At 33.9% G+C, this 10,710-nt stretch overlaps 1 protein-coding gene across 2 annotated transcripts; it reads right to left on the reverse strand.

The window, feature by feature from the left end:
- Positions 1-1,159: 1,159 nt before the first annotated feature.
- LOC111368095 (putative late blight resistance protein homolog R1B-14) lies at positions 1,160-4,790 on the reverse strand. Of its 2 annotated transcripts, XM_022989290.1 has the most exons (3): positions 4,148-4,790; positions 2,092-4,024; positions 1,160-1,463 (listed from the first exon to the last, which is right to left on the reverse strand). In XM_022989290.1, coding segments are annotated over exons 1-3 (2,469 nt in total). In that variant the 5' UTR covers positions 4,683-4,790; the 3' UTR covers positions 1,160-1,462. The 2 variants fall into 2 exon arrangements, with proteins under 2 accessions (XP_022845058.1, XP_022845057.1); XM_022989289.1 differs by having other exon boundaries at positions 2,092-4,790.
- Positions 4,791-10,710: the final 5,920 nt, after the last annotated feature.

A 10,710-nucleotide genomic window follows, 5' to 3' on the forward strand; every position in this document is an offset into this window, starting at 1 on the left:
GGTTCCTACCTTTGTGAGTCCTCCGGTTGACATTGCCGCTCTAAAATTTGCCATTTTCAAAGTTCATTTTTTGTTTTGGGTGTGTGGAATTTTCATGAGGTTTAGATCTTCTAATCTACTTCTACTAGTGAAACATGATTTTTGTGTTTGAAGGCCAAAAGTAGAAATTTTCGTGGTAAGAAAGGATAGAAATTTTCGTGGTAAGAGTATAAATAAGATGATCTTGCTTGACCTCGTCCACTACCAAAACCAACAGAAACATTTCTAGCCACAAAACACCTCTTACTCATATTTTTCTCTTCCTTCTTTAGTTGCCGACTATGCTCTTTTTCAATAGAAAACAGCCCAGAAAAATGTCCTTGACGAATATGCTCTTTTTCAATAGAAAACAACCCAGAAAAATGTCCTTTTCCGATGACTTTATGGATGTGGTGATAACATGTTTAACGTATCGTTTTCCACAAATAATGCCAATCTGTTGACCTCAAAAAACGTGCTAACAGAATTTTTATCTCGTCCCCTCTATGTGGGCATTACTTGAATACTCGAACTTCCCATTAGGAGGCAAAGGCTACCGGTCGATAAAAAGGCCCAGCGACTATTTGAACTCTGACGATCAAGTCTACGACCGAATGAAATATAAAAAGTGTAAGAGACGGGTGAGGGGGTTTGGTTAGGATTAGAATTTCTTACCTTTGATTGTGAACAGATTGGTCTAGATATAGTGAAAGGAGACGGGCCAATTGGGTGCCAATGAAATTGGCCTAAATCCAAGCCCGATATGCAACTGTTTAATAAAATAGGCCCAATCAAATTGAATAATTAATACCAAGTCGACTAATGTGAGACCCCCTCTATCTGAGCATGCGACGTAATATAAGGTGTGACATAGGTCATACCAGAGTAGGAATAGGTTTGGGTTAAAATCACATACCACCCATTCAGAAAAAAAATTTGCACATCTGCAGGTAAGGTGGTCTAATTATAGTAGTGTTTCTTCCCCATATCAAAATTTTAGTTGTTTTCAGAGACGTTTCAAACAGAAAAAGGGGGTTGACTCTTTTCCTCTCTATTGTTCCCCACTTTCGGAGAAATGTAAACACGATCAAAACTCTAGAAATGGAGTTGAGTCGTGCAATTCTTTTTTAAGCTAGCAAGCCACCACAACTTTGGAAATTTTGTTAATGCATACTAATTAAGTACACCAGAAGGATAGAAGCAAGACCAGATCTCCTGAACAAAGCACACTTACAAGGACATCAGATGCACCCATCAAAGCAAAATAAAACATGAAAAGCTTAATAGGCAAATTATTAATCCCCAAAGAATCCATCTGCATGGCAATGCTGCAAGAAGGCCTAGATGGCTGAATAACAAGCAAGTCATGAATTGGGCCAAATTCCACTCGAAGAAAGAGGTTTACTGAAGGCCATGAACCAGAAGGAGAACTAAATCTTCATTATCTGAAAAATCAAAGGGCAAATAGGTAGTGGAGTGGGTTGAGAAAAAAATACTTTATTTATTTATTTATTCATTTTCTTTATATTTTTTAGTCATTTAGACAAAATCTGACATGTTTGGTATAATTGACTCGATAAAATTAGAATGATTCAAAAATCGAGACAATAATAAAGTTTCTCATATGCAACGTTCAGTAGTTTCCAATCTAACGTATCATAATAGATCAAATTCAATTGGTTCAATACAAGTGCTTGAGCAACCTAATTAATTTTTATATAAAGATTAAGACAATTTTTAAAAAAACCCAAGACATCCAAAGACATATATCGAAGCAGTTTATTATTTGTTTGTAAAATTCCTCACATTTCCAGTCTTAAAAACATGAGATAAACCATGCTGCGAATATTGGCTAAACTGAGAATGAATTTTGTGTTTGGTGAGGTGAATCTAAACAAACAATGTAAGAGTTGTGAGTAAAACAATTTTATTGGGATTAAACCATAAAAAAAATAGTGTTTATTTTGAAGTTGAACACTGCCAATTCAGAATAGAAATTTATATTCATTATTCCCACCAAATAAAGAGAAAAAAAGGAGGCGAAAGCAAAAAGAAGGGAAAAAAAAAACTAACCAGTACTCCATTGAAGTGGACTGCTTATATTCACCAATAATAAGAACTTGAAGACTATCATTTCCCAAGTTCTCTTGTTCCTCTTGTATTTGCTTTGCTGAAGTTATAACAGAATTACCACAGTGAAAAAGCTCGATGGATTGAAGAGTTGGAATTTCTCCAATACCACTAGGGATCTTGAGATCTCTGCAGTTCTTAATTACTAGGCGCTGAAGTTCTGGGAAGTGGATGCTGTCAGCTATCCAGTTCTCAAGATAGACTTCATCAAGTAACAGAACTTTCAGTTGAAGAAATCCTCCGTTTTTGAATTCCCACTTTGAGCCAGGGAATATTTGTTCTTTGATTTTCAGCACTTGAAGATTGGGCAACCAACCAATGATCTCCATTTCTTCCCTATTAAGGGTGCAACCAATTAAAGTTAACTTTTTGAGCGAAGGAGGGAAAGATAGGTTGTTGAAGATAGGAAAAAACCACCCATGAAATTCGTAAGTTAAATCTTCAAGTTTATGTAGACGAACAAGATTATTCATATCCTCCAATGGATATCTGTGATACACTCCGAGCTTCTTTAGATTCGGAATTCTTTTGAGGACCTCCTCTGTACATCTGAAATTCTCTATCTTGGTGAGTGTTTGTAGATTTTCTAGAACAATTATAGAATTCTCCCTCGCGTTTTCTGCACTAGCTGGAGGATCAAGAAATATTTGAGGCTTAATCACGACATGCCTTAACTCTTGCATTTCCCATATTTTTGAGGTCATAATACTCCTATCCTCACCCCCTATATGCGTAACAATTAAGGTTTGTAGGTGCCGAAGTTTGTACACAGATGCAAAAACCTTAGAATTATCTAACGTTGGGAAATAGAGGTACCGCAAGCTAACCAGTTGTTCCCATGCAAATGACATGCAAGCGGGATAATAGTATTTGTGGAATACTCTGACAAGCCTAAAATTTGAACTTTCTATTGTATCTGGAAACTTTCCCCAACTGAAAAAAAGAAAAGACCGTGGTAGAAAACTTGATGGTGTTTCAGCTTCAAGGTCAAGCTTCGTTTTATGAGGAAGAACAGTTACACGTCGTGAAGTAATATCTTTTAACTTATTGAGGAGATACCAATAAGTGGGGTGAAAAAACATCTCCTTTTTAGATTGTCTCACACACAAGTTCCTTAATAAATCATGAATCTTGCATGTTTTGATTTTGCCCATGGAGTTTTTCTTACCACCCAAAATAAGATTTCTCTCTATAAGATCCAGCAAATACTCCTTTGCCACATCTTCTAATCTTTTACATCGTATTGGCTTTAGAATTCCTTCAGCAACCCATAAATTCACGAGTTCGAAAACACTAATGTTAGAATCTTCTGGGAAAATTCCCATGTAGAGTAAACAACCTCTCAAATGATGAGGCAGATGTTTGTAACTTAATGATAGTACTTTTAAGCACTGTTCATCATTTGAAGTCAATGTTGAGTGCAAACTTTCCAAAATATCACTCCAATAATGTTCTGTTTTAATCGCCTTTGAAAGGAGCCCCCCAATCACAACAATTGAGAGTGGAAGCCCTCGACAATTTTGGGAAATTTGCTTCCCAATTTTATCCAGTTCAGGAGGGCAACAACCCTCATGACCGAACACTGTGTCACAAAATAACTTCCAACTTTCAATGTTGTTTAGAAAACGCACTTGATGAAGTGGAGGACAAGAGTTTGCATGATCAGCGACCTGCTCTAACCTAGTAGTCAATATGATTCGACTTCCATTATTGTCATTTGAAAATAATCGTTTCACATCATCCCATGCCTTCTTATCCCACGCATCATCTAGAACAATGAGATATCTCGTATGGCTAAGAGTCTTGTGTAAAAGCCCTTTTAATTTGTCACTAGTCGCTTGAAGCCTCATATTGTCAGGGAGCATTTTCATGGAATCTAAAATGTCTAATATAAGTTTAGACTCATCATATTCTTGAGATACAGTTACCCAACCACGAATATAGAAATGATCTTTAATAGATAAATCATCGTATATATTTTTGGCCAAAGTTGTCTTACCGATTCCACCCATCCCGAGAATGGAGAGAATTTGAAGTTTTGATGATCCCGTAATCAGCCGAGTCCTGATCTCCTCGAATTGATCATTAAGACCCACCATCGTGCTCGCGCCACTGAGAGTAGGTTTTGATGAGACAGCACCCAACGAAGTCCTTGGCCGCAGATCTCGTATGCGAATCTCGTCCTCAACCTTCATCACCTCTTGCTTAATGGAATGGATTTCTTCCATAACTTTCTCTAAGGCCTCATTGAAGGTCACGAAGCTCTCAACCAGCTGCAAACTTTCTGATTTTGAAAGAAGTCCATCCACCAAGTGCGATTCTACTATATCAGTAGCTCTGTAAGCTACATCTCTGATTTGACTCTCCAAACGTTCTACTTTTTCGTTGTCTTTTTGCAAAGAATCTTCAAGAAAATTCTGTAAAAAAGTAGCTTCTTGAAGAAGTGTTCCAATTTGCTGTTTGTCAGGAATCAGATGGTGGATTAGGTTCTGCTCAATGGTGTTAGTTAGATAAATAAGGGCAGCAAAAGCCATTTCTGATATCTGCTCACAGTTCTGAAGAACAGAAAAATGCGAGCAGTGAGAGAGTAGGGTAAGGGGTGTTCGGCAAAATTATATGAGCACTGCTACCCTCGAAAAAAAGAGTAACTTGCCATTTATTTAATTGAATATCAGGCTAGCAAGAAGAATTTTGCAAGAATATTCGTCGTATGACAAAGTTTTTTTTATAAAAGTTATAACAGATTCTGAATTTGAAAAATCGTTAAAAATTGATTACATGAAATATGTAATTATATTAAAGTTTGATTTGTGGAAAAATTCATAAAATTTTATCTAACTTTGAAAATAGATATAAATTTGTCATCTTTGACTGTTTATCAATTAAACTTTGATAAAATTATAATAAAACAATTTGTTTATCGGAGGATACGTGATTTCTCCAGATTATAAGCATTGAACATTATTTTGTTAAAAGAAAAGATTTTATTACAGTGACAATGAAAGAAAATTTTAAATTATTGGACTTGTTACATCTCATTTTACTAATCAGTCCGATAGTGACTTCGGTGGCTCTTGGTTCCCATTTGATTTGCAATTTTTTTTTATTTTTTATTTATTATTTTGTCTTTTCTAAACTAATATTAACAATGTTTTATTCCATAGACTTTATCAAACAAATATCGACTAATGTGTAATTACACTTTTTTTTTTCTGGAAATAAACTTTAATCCTTTTGTACTAGTTAACATGAAATTCATTTGACATGCTTTCTTCTTCTTTAAGGTGTTTAATTATTATCAAGGTGAAAAAAGAAATGATTGGTTCTAAAATTCATTTAAAAGTCAAATTTTAAACTACATGTTTCTTATGTAGTATTAAACATGTGTGCGCATGCCAATTCATTTATGCTCCCATGCTTTTGATTCCAAGTGCAATTAAGGTATGATTTATGTTTCATTTTGTTACATACCACTATAATTATTTCATTGGCCTTATTAAGTTGGTCTATACTTTTATTTTTAATCGATTTGGGATTTTATCCCTTGATATGTTCTTGCAAGATGGTGACTCGTTTGAGCAGACCAATTTTAAAATCTATATGCTCATTTTTTGAGTTTTAATCGAATCGAATTGCTCGTTGAAATTTAATGAGCTCTAATACCATGTTAAGATTTGAAGATCCATCTGAAAAGGTTGACATTTTAAGATGGAATCCTAAATCTTAACAATTGTTACAGCAACTATTTAGCAATTTGCAATTTCTTAATCCAGTAACGGGCTAGAAAAGTAGCTAGATTTGAAAGAAGTATGTGATGAAAAGTGAATTTGATGTTTAGCAATCGATCCTCCTTCTAAAATCAAACTGTTGATGGCAAAAACCATGGAGCTTTTTACTTTTATGGATTTGAACTAAATAAAAGTATTGTAATGCTAAAACTTTTTTTGTAAATGTATAGAGAGAAATATGAGTGTATACCCGGCCCTCATTCACCCTTTGTTCCTTTTTACTGGCTAATGGACTCAAACTTGTTGTCCTAGTCATGTCAACCTATGGTATATTGACCTATGGCTACTTGCCACCACCTATTTGAAGTAGTTTGATTGGTTGGTGACTTCAACTGCAGCGAGTCATTATAGTACTTTAGACCTAAGGTTGCATTCCACCTCCTATTTGAAAGAATTTGATTGGTTAGTGGATTCGGTTTAGTGGGTCATTATGGCATTTAGGCCTGTGTCCTTTGCCATCATGTCATTTCCTTGATTTATTGATTTCGCGGTACCTCTATTAAAGGAGAATACTTTTTCTATCGTGTCATGATGATGTTTTCTATAATTTGAGTTACGATATCCATCGATGAAATATTAGGTCAAGGTGTCGAGCTAACCTCTCAAAACTCTTCGACATTCTGACTTTTTGACCAAGTCATGGGGAGGCCTCATTCCATTTTGATTTCAAATTGACAACAACAATAATATTGCATATTCTTCTTCAAAAAGTTAAACAATAGGAATATTTATCCTGGACAAATTTACATGCTTTGTAAGTAGATAGACACCACTCACATATTTAAACAGAAAAATCATTTTCATGTGAAGAAGTCGTAATCAATGAATATTTATTTCCAATTTGAAATTATGTCTGAATGCAATAGCCAAGGCCGCAGATGGAAAGTCATAGATGAACATAATAGATATATAATATTATTATGCTATCCATCATTTCCTTTAATTTAAATGTTTTCTGCATCTAATTTGTTGGTTGGTGATTTCTGGCAGAATTATTAATTTAAGGGTAATTCCACTTGTACAGAGGATTTATGCTAAATTGTAAATGTAAACTTCATAATTATTATAATTCACGCTTGTGATTGCCCCGTTTGATACACATTAATGTAAAAATGAGAATGAAAAATATAGTCGTTACGGGCCCTACACAAGAGATAGAAAGTCAAATATGGTGGCTTGATGTGATGGATAACGATCATATTTTTTATTTTAATGAACAAATAATGGAAAACAAACGAGGCTAAAGAATCTTATTTGTTGTGAGGTCTCAATCTTAATCTATTTTCTAATGTTTTGGTTAAGTGGATGACCATTCCAACGAAGAAGACAAATTTCACATGTTCCCATGTATAGTCTCCAAAGAATGATTGGAAGCTGTATGCAGTTGGACAAGTCATTAATTTTAAGAAATTAGAATTTCAACTTTTCTGATTTCAAGAAAATTATATTAAAAAGTAGCTTCTTGAAGAAGAGTTTCAATTTGCTGTTTATCAGGAATCTATTGATGGTGTAGGTTCTGTTCAACAGTGTTTGTTAGAGAAATAAGGGCAGCAAAAGCCATTTTAGCATCTTAACACACAGCTGAAGACAGAAAATGTAAGCAATGAGAGAGTTGAGTTTTTCAGTAACCCTTTCATAGTAATTGGTTCAGAAATCTATTTTTAAATATCAACTACATGTTTCCTATGCAGTATGGGTGCATATGTCAATTATTTCATTAAATTAGTTAGGTATTTTATTTGAGAGTTGGCGCATTAAGCACAAACTTGCAATTTTTAATTCAGTAAAGGGATGGAAACTGAATTTGTACAGTCGATCAAATTCTATGGAATTAAACTCAATAAAAGTGTTATAATGCCAGAAATTTTGTTATTGTACAGAGAGAGTTCGGACCTCCGCTTTCATTCACCCTGTGTCCTGCCGCATCACGTGATCTCCTTGATTGGATGGTTTCGTGGTGCTACCATTAAAGAAGATTACTTCTTGTATCAATCATGTCATAATGATATTTTCATATAACGTCTCTTAAAATTTGAGTTTCGATCTCAATCAATGGGTTAGTAGAACAAAATGCCAAGCTAACTTATCTGGACAATTCGAAAGGCAGGTTCTTTTTATCAAGTTGAGGGAAGGCCTCTGCTTATCCAATGAGATTTAAGGTCGACAACAACAATAATATTGCTTCTTCTTCGCAAAAGAATTTAAAGTTTAGCAATACGAATTATCTTGAAAAAAATTTACATTGATATGCAAGTAGATATCCACCGCCACATATTGAGGGGGAAAAATTCATTTTCTTGTGTCGGAGTCCCAATCGATGAATTATGTATTTCCAAATGGTAAGTTAGGTGTGAATGCAATTGTCAAAGGCTGCAGATGGAAAGTCATAGATGAACATTAATAGCTGTAAAATATTATGAATAAAAATTTTGATCCTATCATATCTCACCAAATCATCTGCATGTAAACTGTTATACAAATTATTATGTACATGTAGAACAACCGAAATATTATCACGCTATCTGTCATTTCCTTTAATTTTTAAATTTTTTTTTTTTTTTTGTCAGTTGGTGATTTCGATAATGGTCAGTTTGGCAGAATATTAATTTTGTTTCTTAATTAATAACATAAATTCTTAATATTGACTCTATAGAGTCTTTTTAAATTATAAGTGTACAACTCTTGTTCTCTCCATTTTTTTATCATTGTATTAAACAAGTCTATTAAAATCATAAATGTAAACTCCATAAGTGTAATAATCTGCACTTGTGATTAAAAGATTCTTATTTGTTATGAGGTTTCGATCTTTAATCTATTTTTAAGTGGATGATCATTTCAATGAAGAAGATAATTTTTTCTAGTCTGCAAAAGATTTGTTGGAAGAGTGTATGCTCTTGAACAAGTCATTAATTATAAGAAATTTGAATTTTTACATTTCTGATTTATGAAATACAAAGTTAGAAGGCTGCTTGGTTGGTTCATTTGGTCTTATTCATATTTGTATTTGGAAAATTTTATGGTCTTTTTGTTGTAGAAGACTTTGGATGAAGCAAGTATTTGGAATTTTTTTGTTATTTGCAAGATTCTGTAATGTTCATTTCGATTTTGGAATGCAAAGTAGTATTTTGAAAGTTAAGTAATGAGAAATTTCCGGGTCTAAATTTTAAGCTGGAAATATATTTACGTGTATTTCCAAATTAAAAATTAGATGTGAAGCTATGGCAAAGGGTACGTACATCACTTTTCACATTTTTTTTACAGCACACACATATGCAAGTGGGTGGGGTCCATGATTAAAATAATCGTGGGCCCCGCCTTTGTGAGGAATTGTGAAAATTGTTGTAAACACAAACAACATTTTTGAGGGTACATATTGAAATTCAATGATTGGTGGTCCAAGAAAACAAAATCTATAGGATGTCATGCGTTTTGGATTAAAATTTGAGTTTAATTTAAATCAAAGTCAAACAATTAATATTAACTACATCTTTCATGGATCTCACAACTTTTCAACTGTACATTTCAAAAATTTCTATCCCAATTTTCCAAAAAAATATATTTTTAATCCTCACCAAACACCAAAATTGTAGTCCTTTGGACACGGTCAATTTGGCACAAATATTGAAAAGGTGTAATTTTTACCTATCGGGGAAAAAAAAAAAAGCAAGAAAGTATTGCACTAGACGCTTCTTTTTGGGGACAATATGACGCAGGGGCAAATCTAGGATTTGAAGTGAGCACGGGCGGCCGGTTCGTTGGTTGCAATAAAATATTTAAAATTAAATATAACAATTATTTTTGATAAAAATGAAAATATATTTTATGCATACACTTATGCACTAATTTAAGCAAGTGACATAGTGGCCAAATCTCCGTCTGCTTCAAACGAAGGTCAAGGGTTCAAATCTTATTAAATTGCATAAAGCCGCTAAACTTGAAGATATATCATTTTGTTACACTTCTTGTCACAACCCAATGAATTCAACAATGGTCATATCCTCAATAAACTAAGAAAAGGGTCACAAGTTCGAATTACCTCTCTTGTATTACTTTTGGTAAAAATTGTTGAATTAGAAAAATAACACTATAAAATGCTTTACAAGAGATTCGAACCTGGCACATCCAACTTGGTTGTAAAAGAGTCAAGCCGTAGGTGAAATTTTTAGAAGCATTGAACTATCAGATATATAATATAAAATTTGGTCCATTAACAAAAACAAAATTCTCCCAAAGAATCCTGTTAGGGTGGCCGCCCCCTAAATCCACCTCTGATATGACGTCAATAGACTGGCAACAAAATCTAAACTTGAAGTCATTGGACATGATCAATTTGGGACAAATGTTAAAAGGTTGAAATTTATCTGTACCACAAATAACCATGAAATATCGTTCTAGACGCTTCTGTGGACAATGATGTCATTAGACTGAAAAAAAAAAACTAAACTTGAAACATATGAACTGAAAATATAAAATATCTCTAAAACCCGACTTCCGATTGAAGATTAGAGACCATATTTGTGATCCTAACGATGAGACGACCATACCTGACTAGCACGTGTATAACCATGGGCGTTATTTCGACGGCGTGTGAATGGACTTTGATTGGAGATTGTGAAGGCATGAGGGTGCGTAGAACGTTTTTCGAGGTAGGTTCAATGAAATAGTTTGTTCCTTGGTGAGTTTCTGATTGTTTTGTGATATTAGTTTGATTATGCGTGTACCGTATAATATATCTCAATGATAGTTCGTCGTGGTGTGTTGGTTGTCATTGTTT

This window comes from Olea europaea, chromosome 18 (assembly GCF_002742605.1).
Source record: "Olea europaea var. sylvestris chromosome 18, O_europaea_v1, whole genome shotgun sequence".
Taxonomy (NCBI): Eukaryota; Viridiplantae; Streptophyta; class Magnoliopsida; order Lamiales; family Oleaceae; genus Olea; species Olea europaea.

Coding starts and splice junctions, on each gene's coding strand:
- LOC111368095 (XM_022989289.1), bottom strand. CDS start 4,682: ATGGCTTTTGCTGCCCTTATTTATCTAACTAACACCATTGAGCAGAAC.